General features: G+C 33.5%; 4 protein-coding genes across 4 annotated transcripts in view; 2 read left to right on the top strand and 2 right to left on the bottom strand.

Annotated features, from left to right (window-relative positions):
• Positions 1-2,059, bottom strand: part of LOTGIDRAFT_134022 (hypothetical protein) — a gene marked incomplete at both ends in the record, with an annotated part of 33,490 nt that extends 31,431 nt beyond the window's left edge. The window contains 2 exons of the mRNA XM_009067964.1: positions 1,483-1,586; positions 1,987-2,059. Of these exons, the coding sequence (XP_009066212.1) occupies positions 1,483-1,586; positions 1,987-2,059 (177 nt within the window). The remainder of the gene's footprint in view (positions 1-1,482; positions 1,587-1,986) is intronic.
• Positions 2,060-2,357: 298 nt separating this feature from the next.
• LOTGIDRAFT_134029 (hypothetical protein) lies at positions 2,358-3,455 on the bottom strand (the record flags this gene model as incomplete). The annotated part of the gene is made up of 3 exons (XM_009067963.1): positions 2,358-2,554; positions 3,031-3,131; positions 3,304-3,455. The coding sequence occupies 3 exons, from the start codon at positions 3,453-3,455 to the stop codon at positions 2,358-2,360; spliced, it is 450 nt and encodes a 149-aa protein (XP_009066211.1).
• A 968-nt stretch (positions 3,456-4,423) lies between these two features.
• Positions 4,424-9,760, top strand: LOTGIDRAFT_222951 (hypothetical protein). The gene is made up of 6 exons (XM_009067962.1): positions 4,424-4,531; positions 5,439-5,616; positions 5,912-6,200; positions 6,569-6,796; positions 7,252-7,482; positions 7,842-9,760. Exons 2-6 carry the CDS (start codon positions 5,485-5,487, stop codon positions 8,159-8,161), a joined length of 1,200 nt encoding a protein of 399 aa, XP_009066210.1. The 5' UTR covers positions 4,424-4,531; positions 5,439-5,484; the 3' UTR covers positions 8,162-9,760.
• A 2,817-nt stretch (positions 9,761-12,577) lies between these two features.
• LOTGIDRAFT_133974 (hypothetical protein) lies at positions 12,578-18,850 on the top strand (the record flags this gene model as incomplete). The annotated part of the gene is made up of 11 exons (XM_009067961.1): positions 12,578-12,788; positions 13,035-13,094; positions 13,577-13,762; positions 15,057-15,105; positions 15,760-15,785; positions 16,314-16,476; positions 16,707-16,815; positions 17,062-17,129; positions 17,444-17,568; positions 18,083-18,265; positions 18,720-18,850. Coding segments are annotated over 11 exons (1,311 nt in total), but the record flags the coding sequence as incomplete, so codon positions are not given.
• Positions 18,851-20,308: the final 1,458 nt, after the last annotated feature.

Raw genomic sequence — 20,308 nt, 5'->3', positions numbered from 1 at the left:
ATGAAATGATTTACACAAAAAGTTTCATCGATTTCCATAATCATAATTCATTTATCGCAGTGATCATTATAATGTCGTTGTTTTTAGTTGTGACGATTTCCACCACAGGATTAGTGTTAGCGTTTTGTCGGAAGAAAAACACGGTGTTTGCATTACAGAAATGTGAACAGGAGTCTGAATATGAATTAGATGATATGGATAATACGGACACGGAAACGTGTGAGGACGATGGCTCCCCGAAAAAAAAGGCTCCTAGGTCTCGGACGTATCCAAGTTTTACGCAAATAAAAAATGACGATTTTCCCTCCAGTCCGTCTCGGACACCACTTGTTAATAATTCCAATCAATTCTACAGCTCAAATAGTGACGACACACTCTTACTTTCAGAGACAATAGACTCGAACGGAATGATTCGAAAAATACATCGTTCTCATACTATAGGGATATTTCCGATCGTTGATTCTTCCAAGGCGAGAAGTGATAGGAAATTAGACAGTATGTTTACGACTACAGCATTAATCAACGGAGAAAGGACTACAAACCCTGCGATATCTATCAGTATCGAGGATAATCTTGATAATTTTGATATCTGTGAAGGAACACTCGAGTTTCTAGATATTAACTCAATTGCCAAAGATCCTGACGGAGAATATATCAATGTATGATTATTATTTCCTGTTTAATTCTCAGAAGCAATAAAAGAAATTTATACTTATTTTTCCTTCTTTTCCAATGTATTTTCCTATCATGCTCTTTGCATTTTCATTCAATAATGCAATAAATACCATTCCAAAACACCCACTGATGCAAGGGAGATAACAACTATTTTCATACATTTTTTCAGACCACAATAATATACATAGAACAAGTAATTATATATAATAAAAGCTTCAAAACTATGTTCAGCAAGAAGATAGCACAAATACATCGCCAGAAGATTCAGTAGTCTCAATTGATTAAGTCTTCCAAGCAGATATAAGATCTTGAATGGTAAAGTATCATGTCCTTGAGTGAGATTATTGTTTGATCTGATTTGAAATGCATTACTTATAGCTGAAAATGAGCTGTATCAACAAGTTTAAGTGCACCACTACCCAATTATCCACATTTATAATGCATTTTTCTAAATTTATGGTTTTTTTTTTTTAACACCTTATACCCAATTAGGAATTTAATGGACCAAATGAAAATTGTGTGGTTGTCCTCCCTCTAAAGAAAACTGCCTGTGCAGACGTTCATGCCCTATATTTTAGAGGATATTTCTCCTTTGGCAAGAACTTAAGTATATTTCAATGACCAAGGCCATTTTTGGGGAATCTGATGTGTTAAATTGATTCTAAACTTAGTTTAATTAGTCAGTTAGATTAACGATGTTTTATCATAGCCTGGTATTAGATACTCTCCTATAGAAGCACTGGCCATGTCACATGGCCTGGTGTAAAACAGTGGGAAGTGAGTGATTAAATAACAGAATTAGCTTACCTTAATAACAGATACTATAGACTCAGCTCCGTGACTTGATAAATTACAGGCTGAGAAATTAACAGAGTTGATATTCACTGACTGTTTTATAGCCTTACATACCACTAGAGAAATAAAATAGAATATTTTATGATGAAAGGTAGATATTTCATTTTAAAAATAAACTGTTATAAGTAGGGTTGGGTATCGATTAGCATGCTAATGATCAATTTATAATAGAAATATTTCTATTGAGAAACCCTGTAAATATTAAATTAAAAAGTGCCAAAATTCTCAATTTCATGGTTAATTTTCACGTCATAGAGGTATATGTGAAAAAAACAGCTGTTTATTTAGAAAGAAATTCGTCATAAATTACCTCACGAAGCAAAATTTGAACACTGACGGTGAAAAGAGTCCAAGACAAAAGAAGAGCTAATTGAAATTGCTTTATGTCCAAATTTGTGCTCCAGTATAAGAGAAAAGATGCCCAGTTCATCATAAACCTATGTGAAAACAACTTACATTCTATTCCCTTGTCTCCTATTAAACATTGTTCCATTGACAGATGTTTTAAATGCGAAGATTTCGCCAGACCCTGAAAATTACCAGGAATAAAAACGAATAAGAATCATTTACAAGAGCCTGTGACAATGTTCTATCTGGATCTTCATCTTCCGCTTCGTTTGGGTCTGCGTTAAGAATTCTAGACTATTTATAATGGAAAATGAAACTTTTCTTTGCATTATGGGAAGAATAACATTTGATTATCAAGTACTTTAACATTCTCAAGAAAAATTGCGTTGATAATGTAACTTTTAAGCCCAGAAAATTATAGATATAGATACACGCGTATAAGAAGATTCAAATTTCAAACGAATGGATCAAACGGACAGTTAAACATTAAAAGGGAAATAACTCACTTTAACAATGGCATTTAAATCACGTTGTCGTAATGGTAAACCTTGTAACTCAACACAAGTTAAAGCTGGTGATTTACTCAAACATTCCTGAAGAGCTTTACACAATCTATAAGTTATCTCCCTTGATCTGATGGCTGGTGTCTTCTGTTTCTTTACTGACGATTTCACATCTGATATAAAAAAAAACCCATAAAATTAGAAAAGTGCATTATGAAATCAAATATTTTTATATATGGGTGGGCTTGTAGCAATATTGACATCTTTGGACAACGTGACATAAAATCAGATGAATCTATAATAAATTCTGAACATCAATAAATTGGATATCTTGCATATATGATAATTTTGTATTTTCACCGCTGCAAAGACACAAAATCACAGTTTTATCAATAAGGATATCCTAATAAATCTGGCCCTATCAGTTCATTGCACGTGATATACAGGTGTGATATCTTCACTGTGTTAGGAACTGTTTTTGGCTGAGATAAAAAGAAACCAATTTGGGAGAATTACACAGAAAAATTCTATATCAATGTTTTTTATAAGTATGAACCATGATTAGGTCATAACCTCCACAATCATGCCAACTAACTGCTTCTGTGAAAATTTGATTCTCATTAAGGGAAATAACTTAGTATATCCTTACCCTGATCTTCCACAGGAGCCACAAAATTACTTCTAATAGCCACGAATTGTAAACTTTTATTGATTTGTAACGTGTCTAATATTGGCTTCCAATCGTTGGCTCTGTTATAAATAAAAATTTCATTAGATCGATATCAGTATCGCAAATTTTAGGATACACAAATTTTTAACAAAAACAATAAAAACATCAAGTAAAAAGTGACAGATTTATCCAAAAATAATGGCCAAGATATTTGCATTCAAAAATTAGTAGATGGTTCAGAACAAAACCTACCTGATTTTATCTCCACTGATGTCTAAAACACCTTGTGATAGAAAAGATTTCACTGTTGACAGAGGTACAGAGTCCTGTAGAGCACACAGATCATTATAATGACTCTCAAAATCATACGCCCCCCTCTGTCGAACCTGCACTGATTGTATCATCTTGGCTGACTAGGTGACTCTCACTCAAATATATTCTTCTTTAAATCTATAACAGAAATACAGAAAAGAACAACACTTAGTGCCATTAAGTTGTGAGAAAAGATATAAATGAAAATTGGTAACAATTAATATCAGAAATAAGTTATACCTTGGGACAATAAATGCCAGATAAACACAAATGCAACATTATTTAAAAGCCATCAATATTTGGTACGGTCCTGTACCAGTAATTGTTATTCATAGCATTGCTCCCAGTTGCTTAACAAGAAAAACCCCAAAAATCAAGAAATTATCTTGCACCTTATATCAAAGGCACTGGAAAAGATTTCTGGTTTTGATCGCAAGCAGTGGGCCAAATTGAATTCAATTTTTTTGAAAGTTTTTTAGCTGTCGTTCAATTCAATCAGTAGTATTTTATATACTTTATACCAAACAAAGGTAGTACAGGACAGGTGCGGTCTGCAGATCAGCACTGCTAGTTAGTAGCCTAGCCCAGACAAAGTGACAAGGCAAAATATAATGAATGAATGAGGGCTCTACTAATTAGAACCTAAAGCAGGCTGCCACAGGAGCAGAAGTTGTTTTTTTAATTAGCACTCCATTTCAAATCTAATCATGTTAATTACTTAATCTGCTTGAATCCCATTTACTTCATTTCATGACATGTTCTGACATGCGATTTGCAAATAAAAATAAATCCCCTTTTTCATATCACTCAGTTGATCTATTTTTATGTAAACAAAGGATAATTACGGCGTTTAAATAGAAGATATCCGCTTGGCAATAAAAAGACGCTTTGGAGAAGATCACTAGCCACAGAGTATTTAAATCGCAAGATTCACAAACCTCAAATTCTAGAGAAAATTTGTAAATTTCGGATGTTAAATTTTTTTGTGAGAAGTCAACTCTGGCGCCATCTTTACACAGACCTTCCCACAATCCAGTGCATCATCACATCATTTCCGGCTCTTGAAATAATTGAGCAGGATCATCGAGAAATTTCTCGACTTCTCTGTGAAGGAGGAACGTAAATAAAGTCGAATTTTCAAGGCAGTTTAAATTGCGATTCCGTTAAGGTGAGTATACATGGATCTTGATTTCATGTTTGACTGAAAATACAACTTATATGATGAGTACTAAATGGAAAACCAAGAACATGCTGACTTGAATAATTTTCACGTGCTGTGTCTCCTCTGTACTATGTCTGTACTCTTGACTTAAGAATGGGGATAATAAACCTAGGCCCTTGTGGTTACAGGCTGAGGACTTCAAAGATCCCTCGACAGTTAGAAATCACAGTTTCCCTCATTGTACTCTGCATGGCGTTGTCCATTTTTATTAGCTCACATACAGAAAAGTAGGATGTAAAACAGCATTCATTTCATGCTATCTTGTCTGTGCTCTTGACTTGAGAATGGTGCAGAAGAAGGGAAGATGGGGGTGAGGGTATGCTTTCTGTTTAATGCATAATGGTCACTATGGGCGTATGGTCACAGACTCCACCTGCTATCTGGCCTGCATTGTATATCCTACTTTTACATTTTTAGTTTTATGTTCCACAATTATTTAGCCTAGCTGATATGTACGGAGCCCCTAAGGCGCAATTGTAAACATATTTATTTATTTTTTCGTTTAAACGAAATAATTATTTTGTTTAAACGAAATAACATCATTTATTTCGTTTACACGAAATAATTAATTCGTTAAAACGAAATAATTAATTCGTTTAAACGAAATAACATCATTTATTCCGTTTACACGAAATAATTAATTCGTTAAAACGAAATAACTAATTCGTTTAAACAAAATAGACGAAAAAATTAATTTTACGTTTAAACGAAATAATAATTCGTTTAAACGAATTAATAATAAAAAGTGTTGAAAATTGCGCTTAAGGGGCTCCGTAGATATGTAAGAGAAGAATAAATAAAAGTTAAAGATGCTTATCATTGAGACATTTTAATAGGCGCTTTTCTCTTTCAGAACAAGAATATTATCAATCAAATAGAAATCAGCAAATCAAATCAAAATGGTGAAAGAAACGAAGTTTTATGATATATTGGGAGTTGCACCCAAGGCTACAGATAGTGAGATTAAAAAAGCATATCGTAAACTAGCATTAAAATTTCACCCAGACAAAAACCCTGATGAGGGAGATAAGGTAATACTGGTTCAAAACGACAGGCAGGGTTGCTTACTCTTCTAAACGCCTGATAACACTTTTCATTATGAAATACTTACTCACTTATCGATACACTTCCTCATATGAACAATGGTGCAGAAAAGTAGGACGTATAACTTTTTTTTCATTTTTTCCTCATATGAACAGTTGATTTATTGCTTTGGTACCAATGCAAATTCTTGTTATGGACTTGTTGTTATGAAATTCACCGCTTCAAACAAAGCTATTTGTATGAAGTGAACCACAGTCACATCTATATTTATGTTTCTTTCAGTTTAAACAAATCAGTATGGCATATGAAGTTTTAAGTGACCCAAAGAAACGAGAGATTTACGACCGAGGGGGTGAAGACGCTATTAAGGGGGGTGATTCAGGGGGTGGGGGATTCCACTCGCCTATGGACATATTTGATATGTTTTTTGGTGGGGGAGGTGGACGAGGTCGTGGCCCCTCTAAAGGAAAGGATGTCATCCATCAAATGAAAGTATCTCTGGGAGATCTGTATAACGGAGCAACACGGAAATTAGCTTTACACAAAAATGTGATTTGTGACCAGTGCGATGGTAAGTTACCAAGAAAACTTTATGACACTCTGCTATTGGGTTTGTCAACTGGGTTATTGATGGTTAGGATGATTGAAAGTAGTTAGTTATTATTAAACCTAAAGCACTGGCACATGTTGAAATTAGTATATCTGTGACATGGATTTTTAACTTTGCATCCATCAGTACAGGGATGTTGTTATGGTGGTTGAAAGTTACTATTCATCACTGGCACAGGGTTAACACTGTTCACTAATATTAAACTTGATCTGCTTCACTGACAAACTGTATTTAAGTACGTATTAAGATACTTACTTTCAAGCAAAGAACCCTTGACCTCCGAGGCTAATAAGGCACTGAAATTGCTATGTACATATTGAATATTTCAGGTCGTGGAGGTAAAGAGGGCGCTGTGGGTAAATGTAATACCTGTCGTGGTACTGGAATGCAGGTCCGTATTCACCAGATTGGCCCTGGTATGGTTCAACAGGTCCAGAGCGTCTGTAGCGATTGTCACGGCGAGGGAGAAAAAATCAACGCCAAAGATCGATGTAAAAAATGTGTGGGTAAAAAAGTCATAAAAGAACGGAAAATTTTAGAAGTTCACGTTGATAAAGGTACGTTATGTTACGTGGTGGAGTAAATTTTATTTTTTCCAAAATCAGATCATTATGGTGATGTATGATTTATGTCGTAGTACGGACAGGGTCTTGTGGTGTAAAGTGGAGATGTAGTACGCAGGATTTAACTTAGTTGAAGTCTAGGCATTTTACATTAAAGAAAATTTCAACATGATCATTTTATGTTTGAGGTATCATTGTCATTTGGTCAAAATATTCTGGATTATTTGAACCTAAGGTATTTCTGTAGCAGATACATAGGATATAAAACTCTGTATTTAAATGCTTATTTGCTTGAAAAAACCTGGGCTAATTTGATTTGAGGTCTATCTGGAGTGGATAAGAAGAATATAAAACTCCCAAGTCATTTTCATTTGCTAAATTAAAACGTGGTCTATCTGGATAAGAAGGGTGTACTACTCTATTTAATTTAGTTTTAATTTGATTTGCAGGTATGAGAGATGAACAGCAGATTCGGTTCTCTGGAGAAGGAGATCAAGAACCAGGGCTGGAACCAGGTGATATAATTATAGTGCTGGACGAGAAACCACACCAAGTTTTTCAACGCCACGGCCACGATTTAAAACTGAAGATGGACATAGATTTAGTTGAAGCATTATGTGGTTTTCATAGAACTATTGATACATTAGATGAAAGAATATTAATCATTTCGGCATTACCAGGTTGGTTTCATATTTCATTCAGAATCAGATATAACAATATATATTATTACATTATAGATACGAGTTTAGCGCATGTAGTTCCTGAATGTTCTAAGAGTGATGTCTTAAATGTTGTACAAAGTTGTCCATCATTTACTATTTTGACCATAAGTGCTACAGACTGAGTCTTAAAAGATCCCAAAAAGCTGGAAAACTGCACAGGATTATTCTAATACCAGTGTCCTGGCAAATTATTCTCATTGAACACTTACGGCCTTTCCCGTTCTCATTTAGGTGCAGAAATAAACGATATAAAACACCATTTCATGTGAAGAACTTCTTATATTTTTTTATTTTAACTCTTTTGTCCATTTTTTTAGGAGAAGTAACGAAGAGCGGAGATATTAAGTGCGTGTTGAATGAAGGAATGCCTATTTATAGAAACCCACTGGAGAAAGGACGATTAATTGTAACATTTAACGTGAAATTTCCTCCCAATAATTTCCTGGCACAAGAGAAACTGAAACAATTAGAAAAACTTCTGCCGGCGCGAGACGAAGTCATAATTCCGGACGCTGCAGAGGAAGTTATGTTAACGGACTTCGACCCAGAAGCATCAGGTAGTCGCTCGCGAAGAGAGGCCTATGATTCCGATGACGAAGGTCAAGGAGGTCAAAGAGTTCAATGTGCATCTCATTAGTGGACTTTAGGAATAAATTATTTAACGTTGAATTGAGAAAGGGAACAAAGATGTTTTGGTTGTCGTCAAGTCTGGAAATATAGTCAGTCCTTCATTTTACACCCCTCAAACTAATAATGAACTATTCCACTCATGCATACTGCCATTGTAAGGTATGCTCAGAAGAGTTCATTTGTAAAATTAAGGGTCTTAAGTTGCCTGTTGTACTATTTTCAGACTTGACTGTTAGCGTTTTGGAACATGAATAAAGGAGAGAATATGTCAGATTTGTGATCTTATACTTTTTCATTTTCATTAAATTTGATTCATTCTTTGCTTGCATTTATCAGAAAAATCTAGCCTTTGCTTCAGAAAAAACACCTTTGTGTCTGAGTGTCATTTAAATATCCTTGGTCTGTGCTTGCGTGAATTGTTCTAGTATGGCTATTTTTCACTTCAGCATTATAACATAAGCAATTGGAAATTTTGACTAATTTTTTGATGAGAAATATATGAACCATCTCAAATCTTAACTCGATTTCCATCAAAAAAATTAATTTGATTTTTAGATGAAATTAATGTCCTTATTGCCCCAGAGGCTAAAAAGAATTTGAAATGATAAAAGTTGGCATTTTCATGAATAAAGGAATGAAACAGATACACAAATGCAATAGTTTTAATTCAAATATGAGTCAAAAATTCTGCTTAGAATTAAGGTTTGGGGGTTTTAAGAGCCTATGAAACACGTAGTTTTTAAATGAAAGCTCCAATTCCCTTTATTTCTTCAGCTCAAGTAAAAATGAAACCAAAATAATCCCATATCTTTATGTTTTGTATATCTTGTACAGTTTAGTGATATATTTCAATATTGTATGTAAATGTTTTGTGAGTGGTGATTTTAATTAAAATATCATGTAGACCTGCAGAATTCTTTATTCACAGCTTTTAATACTGCTTTCACAAGCCTAGCATTCTCCAAATCTGTTGTAACACATTGGTGGCTCTCGCTTGGTTAATTCTGAACAGCTTCCGTCTGTTCCAACCGTCAAAATGGTGTCGATCGAAAGGTACAATTTGCCACATTTCAAATTTTTCTTTCAATTTCCATCTTCTGAATTCTGTCTACACATACAATTTTTCTGAACAAGTGGAATGCGTTCTGAGCTCTGCTCAAATTTGTTTTATTGAACGATGATTCCATCAATTTTGAACGTTCAAAACTCACCAATCAAGCGACCGACATGTTCAACAAAATATTTAAAACCAGAGTATAGAGGTCACTTAGGAAGACAAGCTAATACAAGTTTGAATTATTCTGAATTGAATTAATGGAACATTCGTAAATAAAATTCACAGCTTACTGGTTTGTCACAACTTTACTTTTCTTCTTGTGACAAACCGAGATGGTGTCATGAATGGTCCATCGTAATGTTCTCTATAGTCAGTATTCAATTGTAATTGTTGTTTAAATTCTATGGAAGACAAAATAATGAATTAAAAAGTGTATTTTGTTTTTTGTAATCTAATATTTTGTTTTATAAATTGTGAAAATAAACTTCCTAAAAAATTAGTTCATTGTAAAAAAAAATGACCAAAATCAAAATAAACCAGATTTACCATATTTGAATATTTCTTTATTTTTTTCTACAAATGGTGGCCATGTTGATAATCCCTGAACATTAATTGGAGAAACAAGACTTGGCCAACTGTCCCTTTTTTTTTTGCCCTTGCTAAATTTCCCCACTCCACAGGCATTGTGTCTTGTATCATGTAAGCTAGAATCCAGGTGACATCACAAATATTGATTACCTCAGTCCCATGGTTTACCCTCATCAGTAAAACATGGTAGAGTCACAAAGTTCTTGAAACTTTTCTGAGATCTTTGTTATATCGAGCAATGGTGCTTGCTTGCCTGGTCAGAAGCTTTGATATTATGCAACACAAAATTATCCTTGTGTTTCTAGTACTTAATTTCATTATCAAACTTTCCCTTATTGCACACTGAATGCTGTAAAGTAAAGAAGCTCAATCAAAGTATTTGTATATGGATCACCATTGTTAAATTAACTTTGTGAAGATAATATATGGACATCAAATTAACAGAAATAATTATTAGGTTCAAAACGGAGTTTGTAAGTGGAATAAATAACTTATCAGTAAGACAGTCTCGGATTAAACGTGCTGAAAGAAGGAAAGTGTAGTATTTCGGGCTATGTATCACATGACCTTGAATCACGTGATCTACTGTCATGTGACTGTATTTTGTAAACAATGTCCATTTTATCAGGATAGAATTTTATTTTGTTATAATTTATACAACCCACTGTTTATGTTAGAGATTTGTTATCAAGACCAGGAATAAGAAACATATCATAGGGGATTTAGTTGGAGTTGGAAGGTAAAAGCTAGACACACATTGGCCTAGCCTATACTCAAACAAGCACATAACTCAAACAAGCACATACATCAGAAATTTGACAATGACTCAATCAATGACAAGCTGGATCTGAGCCACAGCCTCGGGCACTAGGCACCCCACAACACCACAAGTTATAGAAAATAAAGTGGAATTTTCAAATTGCAAACTATTGGCTACTATTATTCTGCTAGAATTTTTTTTTTTATCTTTGAAGAAATGTTTCATTGGTAGGGTCATAGAAAACCTCCTGGCATTTAGTAATGGCTTAGCCAACCAGTGAAAATAATAGATACAGTGTTTCCTTTTTACTAGTAGGATATGGCTTGAACTTTTGAACTAAACACTTTACTAACCTTAAAGATGATACCCCAGAGAAAATAATTGATAGATTTTACTAACAATCATACGTACGATATAAACATGTTCTTGTTAAAGATCAAAAAAAAGAAGAGAAGGCTAATAATGCTGCTGTCCTTGTAAAATTTACCTTATTGCAGACAGCATGACTTTGTCAGTCTTCAGGAAGCCCAATCTGGTGCAGAAAGTAAGCTGTAAAACAACATTTATTTGATTTCACTAAGAAAACTATATGTTTGAAAATTGCAGCCTAGATAAAAAAATCTCCATATCTAATTATGAAAGTAATGATTAGGTAAAGGAAATAGGTCAATGAGATACTTAATCTTATGTAAGTTTTAAGTAGATAAAAAATTCATGCCTGACAATTAACGAACGGGTGATTAGATTAGAACTTTGATTCAAAGGTCATCTCTACTGGCCATGACCTTTTTTTGGATAATAAATAACTAAAACTTAATAGAAAACTTACTGTATGGTTTGTTTTGTTTTTGAGGTATTTTTTCAAATTGATTAATAAGCTTATAGACAAGTTTTGCTTTTTGAAACATTGACAAAATCTTGATGTGATTTTCAAAACATGCAAATCTTCTCTAGCATTTTTTTCATCATCAAGTTATCTATTTTAATTTTTCATCATCTAACATTGCTGTTTTCAGAGTGTGGCCATAACTATGTGAAAATGTTTATGTTTGGTTGAATTTGTTAAAGAAGATCAAACGTTAACGTTGAGGAAATGAATGCTGTCGGCCCAAAACTGACATAGACTGACCTCTAGTGGTCAACAACCGACTTACTGTACGAACACTGAACAATCAAAATGTCTAAATTTAATGGACGGAATGGGGAAGCTTCTCCGCTGCTTACTAGCCCTGATGTTACCAACCCAAGTATTACGAATTATACAGGGATTTCTGGGTACTCTACGATTAATTCCTACGAAGATCAGGAAGGTATACGGAACGTTTTAAGCAGCGAAAGTGTCAATGACAGAGGATTCACCGATTCGGAAATCGTTATAATTCAACAGAAAAAAATTAGGGTTAGTATCTGGTCAGTACCAGGCTGTGTATTCTCGATACGATCTTAGCGCTAGGATGTCCTAGGTTCTTATCTTCTAACATTGTTTCTAGGATATCCTAGGTTCTTATCTTCTAACATTGATTCTAGGATATCCTAGGTTCTTATCTTCTAACATTGATTCTAGGATATCTTAGGTTCTTATCTTCTAACATTGATTCTAGGATGTCCTAGGTTCTTATTTTCTAACATTGATTCTAGGATGTCCCAGCGCTAAGATCGTTTCGAGAATACATGGCCTGGACTTCCACAAATACTTCTGAAAATCTAAGTTCAGTTACCAAGGGCCTAATCAACCTTATCAGATTTCAATTTTTTTCCCTGATTTTCATCTCCATTGAAATCTAACAAGCATTCTATTTAGCTTCCAATCTATTGATATTATCTTTAACCAATCAAAGCGTGTCATCTAAGATCTGTTTCTTGCTAACGATGATGAATTGTGTGGATATCAAACCCTAGAGGCTTTGAAATTGCTCCTCTCTTCATTGATCTGTGCCGGTTTAGCAGGATTTCAACATGTGTGAATTTAAAAATGGTTTAAACCAGATTAACGAAATACAGATTTGTGTAATATTTTTCAGGTGTACAAGAGAAGATGGTATGTTTTAGTGATGTTTAGTTTCTTTGCTGCAAGTCAGAATTTAATCTGGAATACTTGGGGACCGATAGCTGATTCAGCCAAGGAAGCGTTTGGTTGGTCCAACGCTGATATTGGTCTCTTAACAAACTGGGGGCCGATCTCATATTTAATCAGCGGAGTTTTCTTTTCTTGGATGATAGACGTTAAAGGTGATAATTTACTCTGTGAACCTGATTTTTCGTTGTTTTTTGACGGTATTGGACAGAATTGTTTAGTTATCCCCCCTTACTATTAACCCTACATTATATAAATTAGTGTTAGAAGATGATGAGAACATATTCTCATAAAAGCACTGGCCTAGGTCACAAAGTAAAGATTTATGATAAAACAAGGTGCAAGTTAAAGGTTAAGATAATTAGATATGTTAACTAAGGATTTGTGCGATGTTTTTTCAGGTTTGCGTGTAGCGTGTGTAGTCAGCTGTTTTCTGGGGATGGCTGGTGCTGGGTTACGATGTATTACCTCTACTCCACCACTCTCTACATGGTCAGTATTATTCTTCACCCTTAGAACACTGAGTGTAAATAACATAGAACTCTAGTAATATAACTTAAAGTTTATGACGTTAACATTATGTGACGTCACTTGGTCAAGGCTGCGTCACTGGTCACTGAGGTATCATATCACATATTTTGAGCAGCCGCTATTGTTGAAGGGATTAATCATCTGGCCGTGTATTCTTGAAACGATCTTACTGCCAGGATGTCCTAGGGTCTTTAGTTATTACACTGTTTCTAGGATATCCTAGCACTAAGATCGTTTCAAGAATACATGGCCAGATTCAAAATTGGTTTTCAGTTTTTGAATTATTTTTGCGAAAGTGATTAAGAAGTTTTAGTTTTTGTGGAATTACAAATACCAGACATCAGACAGGAAATTAAAATGATGTCTTGATTCCACTTGCAATGCAGATATTACTGTTTCAGTCTCATTTAAGGTTTTTATTATATTTGTAGGTTGATTCATATAGGCCAGTTTTTAAACGGTCTAGGAGGACCGGTTGCTATGGCTGGTTCTCCTGTCATCTCGGCAACCTGGTTTCCGCCAGAACAGAGAACAACATCTACGTCAATTGGTGTTATAATACCTTATATACTTGGCTTGGCTGGATCTTTTCTTATTGGTGAGATTTTCAAATTTTTTATATCCTTATTCACATGATAGTTTTATAAGTTAAAAGGATTAAAAAGAGGTTGTCTTACCTTGAATGTGCATCTAGGACACTGATAGCATCTGGGACACTGATAGCTTCTGGGACACTGCTAGCTTCTGGGACACTGATAGCATCTGGGGCACTGATAGCATCTGTGACACTGATAGCATCTGTGACACTGATAGCATCTGTGACACTGATAGCATCTGTGACAGCATCTGTGACACTGATAGCATCTGTGACAGCATCTGTGACACTGATAGCATCTGTGACAGCATCTGTGACACTGATAGCATCTGGGACACTGATAGCATCAATTTTTTACCATTCCAATCTTTAGTCAGATGTCTGCTGGTTTCTGGCAATTCCACTTGCTCTAAGTAATTTATGACGTTATTTTCTCAAAAGCAACTCATAATATCTAAGAACCTTGTGATAGTGACTTCATAAGACACTAATAAAATTATAATGTAATAAAAATTATAATGTAATAAATATTATACTGTAATACAAATTGTACTGTAATACAAATAATACTGTAATACAAATTATACTGTAATACAAATTGTACTGTAATACCAATTATACTGTAATACAAATTGTACTCTAATACAAATTATACTGTAATACAAATTATACTGTAATACAAATTGTACTGTAATACAAATTATACTGTAATACAAATTGTACTGTAATACAAATTGTACTCTAATACAAATTATACTGTAATACAAATTATACTGTAATACAAATTGTACTGTAATACAAATTATACTGTAATACAAATTATACTGTAATACAAATTGTACTCAAATACAAATTGTACTGTAATACAAATTGTACTGTAATACAAATTGTACTGTAATACAAATTGTACTGTAATACAAATCATACTGTAATACAAATTGTACTGTAATACAAATTGTACTGTAATACAAATTGTACTGTAATACAAATTGTACTCTAATACAAATTGTACTCTAATTCAAATTATACTGTAATACAAATTGTACTCTAATACAAATTGTACTCTAATACAAATTATACTGTAATACAAATTATACTGTAATACAAATTGTACTCTAATACAAATTATACTGTAAAACAAATTATACTGTAATACAAATTGTACTGTAATACAAATTATACTCTATTACAAATTGTACTGTAATACAAATTATACTCTAATACAAATTGTACTCTAATACAAATTGTACTCAAATACAAATTGTACTGTAATACAAAGTATTTATTGTATTTTCAGGGCCTTATTTAGTTCCGTCTCATTCCAAAAATAATAATACTCTTATAAAGTAAGTTTTATTTTATGTTTCAAGAGTTCCATGGGAGTTGAAATGAAATCAGTTGAGTTTTCTGTGCCTGATTTTGTGCATTAAGACAGGCAAAACTATGCAGTGTGCAATGAGGGGATTGTTGCAGCATTAGATTACTCATTATCGATTTACAACTTTCAAGGGATCTTTAATTTTCACAGCCTTTAGCAAACTCGGCCTCAGGGGCCACAAGATATATGGAAATTGTCAGTCTAAAAATAATAATAAAGAAAATCAAAATTTTCTTATTTATCTCCTCTTAAAAAAGTTGACCTCTATTTCCGAAACTAGTTTCTCTATTTAGAAGTTTGTGTCTATTTGTCAATCATGTAAATTCTCAAGACCAATATGTTTTGATTGTATTTACCTGTTTTTTTTTTTCAGTCAAACAAATTTTTCAACAGACTCAAAGTTTTACCAGTCTGAGTTTTTATCAACGAATAATAATTCTAATAACTGTAAGTTCCATCTATATTTTATCAATTAACTGACAATGCTATGATTCATGAAGACACTGAGATTTATCAGTGAAGTAAAACATGTATAAAATATCCTTTTAGATATATTTTCAGTTCAGACTTAAACGAAGACACACAAATGGTCTTGGTTGGCAATTTTTGACGCCGACTAAAGTCTTGTGTATGTTGATAATCATGTGCGTATCAGTGACAGATATCAAACTCTTTCGATATTATAAATCTTGTCGGCAACGCAATAATCTTGTGGAAGCGCGGGCACATGCGATATTTTACTTAAGATTCAGCGTCAAAACCAGCCCCCTTAATTGACAAAGCCAAATTAAAAGCATAATCACAAATTGAAGTCTTACTGCATTTTTCTCGCGTATCTACTGATTTTTTACTCAATTTCAGCCAGTATTATAGAGGTAGAGAGAAAAGATATTTTATTGTTAATGTATGTAGGTAAGTACAAATCTTCTGGAATATGGCGCTTATGGGTTAGAATTTGATTGCTGATTGTAGCTGGAAATAAATTCTTGTTATAAGAGAACTGATACTATACTATTTTGATACCCATCATGATCAGCACTGGTTTTCGCATAAATTTTATAAACTTTATTGCAAAAGTGTCCTTCAATATTTAAACTTTTGATTCATTTTTGATTGGTCGCTAAGAAAAGCTGATATTATTTTTTTCCTGCTTAAAATATCAGGACATATTTTGAGTTATTTCACAAATATTTTTTTTTTCTTTTTTAGAATTTGCTGTGGCTGGTTTAATATTTTTGATTATGTTGATTTATTTTCCTAAAAAACCTCCACTACCCCCCTGTCTATCAGCCTCCATCTCACGACAAGATTTCTGGACGGGGCTCAAAGCTCTTTTCAGGTATATTCATATTTTACTGTAATCTTGTAAATAAATGTTATGCGTTATAAAAGATAAGACGTGAATTAAAGCTTTGCAAAAACTATTGTGTTACAATTTATTAAGACTAAAAGTGATTATTTATTCATTCATTCATTCATTCATTCATTCATTGCGTAAATATTTGTATTCATCCATCATTCTCTCATTCATCCAATGATCGACTAATTCAATTTTATATGATATTCTAGATGTAAACAGTTTTGGCTGGTAGCTATAGCGTATGGGTCATCTCTAGGAGTTTGTAACGTATGGACTGGGGTAATTCAAGTTGTGCTCAAACCATTAGGTATCTCACAGGTACGTTATCGAATTTACAAAAAATGAAGCAGCCAAATTAAGTGTTCGTTCAAGTGTTCGAAAAATGGGATAATCAACAAATGAAACATGCTCCCATATGGGACAATCAACAAACGAAACATGCTCCCATATGGGACAATTAACAAGTCCTATGAGATACAGTGTGCAACTCTGTATCCAGAAATATTCTGTCAGTTATCCAGGCAATTCTTATCTCTAATATAAGCCGTGATTTCTATATTTTAGAGCGAGTCAGGCTGGATTGGATTTTATGCCACAGCAGCAGCTTGTGTTGCCTCCCTTGTTATAGGAAGGTGAGTGCTTATTTTTTTGTTAAATTTTAAATAATTGGCCATGTGGACTCTCTGAAAGTGAAAGGGGTCGCGACTTGACAACCCTAGAACTCTCTGAAAGGATAAACAATATTAGCTATGTGGACTCTCTGAAAGAATAAACAATACTACCTATAGGTATGTGAACTCTCAGAATACAAATTACCATGCAAATGTACCATACTTTCCTAAAAGAAATATTTATGCTAAAATCCTTTATCAGTGTGGACCAGTCATGCCTTTTACACTAACTTTTATGAAATCTCCATTCATTCAAAATATCTTTCTTATTTCAGATTTGCTGATATATTTGCTAAACATTTGAAGATATTTATAATAAGTCTATATGCTGTAGGATCAGTGTTTATAATTTGGTTTGCTCTAGCTTGTATTAAAATAGGACCATACAGTGCAGGTAAAGGTTTCAAAAGTTTACAGTCTGGGCTTCAAAAAAAGCTTTTTCAATCAATTTTGTTGTGTATAGGGTATTTCTCAATGTTGAACCTGTTTCTTGATTACATAACAAATTGTGGCATATATCCAAAGAGGCTTTAATTTTGCACGACTGTGCTATACTGGGAAGCCTAACAGAATGCATTAGAATTAAGGAGAAAGATGAAATTGAGTTCTCTTCAGCAATAGAAACCTTGTTAGATTACAATGGAGATGAAGAATACAAGAAAACAAAAAGAGAAATCACAAACTTAAGACAATATTATTGAATTTTTATATTTTATTGTCACATGCTACAGTGAACCCATGTGAAAAATTTGCATTCATTAACCGCTACTACAAATTTCAATAGTAATCTCCGCCATTCATCAACCAAGGAACGCAAAGGAATAATCTATATTCAATCCAATTCAAATAAGCACTCTTCTGTAATATGGGGATGGGTCTCTCATTCATTCATTGATAAATTGAACTTTTTTCAGCTGTGCTATACACTACAACAATAATGGGAGTGATGTCCCTTAATGCTGCCACGCCCTTACTGTATGAACTAGGCTGTGAATTAGCATACCCTATCGGAGAGGGGACAGTCAATGGAATGATGACAATCATGAATAATCTAGCAGGCCTGATTTTCCTCTTTATTTTAATGATACCAAATATAGGTAAGAAAATTTAAGTTGATTTTAAATTACAATGGAGGGTGGGGGTTTTGGGAAGGATGGGGCAGTAAATAATGATAGGGGAGGGGCTGATGAAGGCTGATGAATTCAGTAAATTTGAGTAATTTGGGTGGGGTAGGGGACAAAAAGTGACTGTGATAAATTCTGGGAAAATAGTAATCAAAAAAAGGATTGTCATTGATGAATCTTTTTGAAAATTGGAAGCGATCCATTTCTGCTAAATCGTTTTTATTACATGGTTCCAACATAAATCTGAGACAAAAAATTAGATAAACTTTGCCAGGATAGTGTCAGTCTGCACTAGAGTCTACAGTGTCAAGCATCATAACGAATTTGAACTGTAACTTTAAAATTTTCTAAATGTCTTTTGGTCTATGTTGGTTATTGAATTTATGAAATATATTCCTTAAATCTATATTTTTGAATATTTTTTCAGGTACAATATGGATGAATTGGGCATTGCTAGCAGCCACTGTGATATGTTTTCCTCTTTATGGATTTTTAAAAGACACGTATAATAGACTTGATCTAGATACAACTGTTTCAAAACAAACACATACTAGCTAAAATATGTTACTTTGTGTGTGTTGCTAAAATGCATAACTTTGTGTATTGCGGGTGCCAGTCACCAAAATTTGATATTCAAAAAGACTTATGGATGTTGAAGAAACAGGAAACCTAACATCCCGACCTGCATTCAAATCAGATTGGTGAACAGCAGAAATTCTGCACCATGTCATTGAATTAGCCTATTTTGGTAATATTTTCACATTCAAGCTGAGCTCAAGGCTAATTTGCCATTTACCACCACATTTCACACGTTCACAAATTGTCTTTGGTGTTCATATATTAATATTCGTTTTCTTGTCAAAATCATGGTAGCCTTTAATAAAATGTGTTCTCAGTAGATAGCTGAAGTTGACTTTTATATTTCTTTAAAAGGGTTGTATAGAGGCTTTTGTAACTTGTGTATCAGAGACACTGATATGATTGATCTTCACCATTCAAATTTTCACTGAGATGTCTTTGTTTTTTAAGGTCCAACTAAAACTGAGTCTTTTTTGCAACATAGCTACTGCAAAGACCCAAATATATTATAAGCCGCTTTTGCAATCGTGAACTCATATGCAGTTAATAATTTCAATAATAATAGAAACCACAGACATCTAATGAAAAATGGTATCATGCAGATAGAAGCCATTGATGGTCCAGATACACATAAAAACCTTTCAGTGCATTGCTCAGTGAATTTTGTCTCCAATTTTTACGAGTCACTTTTTTAATTTAATAATTTAATATTTTTACGATTAAATTAAAAATATCAAAGTTCAATTATTTATTTATAAATAAATTTTAACAAGATATCACAATATTTTTAGTGTTTCAATTTAAGATTTCCTCAGTTAGGACTGGAAAGAGACATCTTTCAACAGCATTGAGATTTTCAAACTTCATGCACTGGTGCCAAATATTACATGCTATTTAATGCAGGCCTGGAATCCAGAAAATATCAGACCTAAATGCATCGGCATGGATACATATTCCTCTTCCAGTTTTCAGATATTTCACAAATACATACATACATTTAGCCCTTTCGAGTCGACTCAGCTGTAAATGGGTGCGGATAATCTGGGAAAGATCAATACCAAGAGAACCAGTTTGAGGAAAGGATCCTTAACTGTGAACCTAAGTTGTTATCCTTCTAAAATATAGTTGTTTCTTTCATTCTTTCAACTACTCTCTCCCCTTCCAAAATTTATTGTTTACTTTAATATAATTTGACATACATCCTGATCATTTCACACGAAACTAAACACATAAGCTGTTTTACAGCCTTTTAAAGATGGGTTCCCTTATTTTCATTTATGAATAGTAGTCTTATGAAAGTAGAGGTGTTCTAATGACTTGGAAAAATATCAGTTTGTCTCACATGTCCATAATCAATTCATAATTAGCTAAATTAAAGAAGAATTACCAGCAGAATTCCAATGAGTGACTGATCAAGGAAGGTCAAAAAGTCTTTTT

The sequence above is a fragment of the Lottia gigantea genome (assembly GCF_000327385.1).
Source record: "Lottia gigantea unplaced genomic scaffold LOTGIsca_88, whole genome shotgun sequence".
NCBI lineage: Eukaryota > Metazoa > Mollusca > Gastropoda > Lottiidae > Lottia > Lottia gigantea.
Note: the sequence above shows the minus strand (reverse complement) of the source record. Positions and strands in the feature narration are given on the sequence as shown.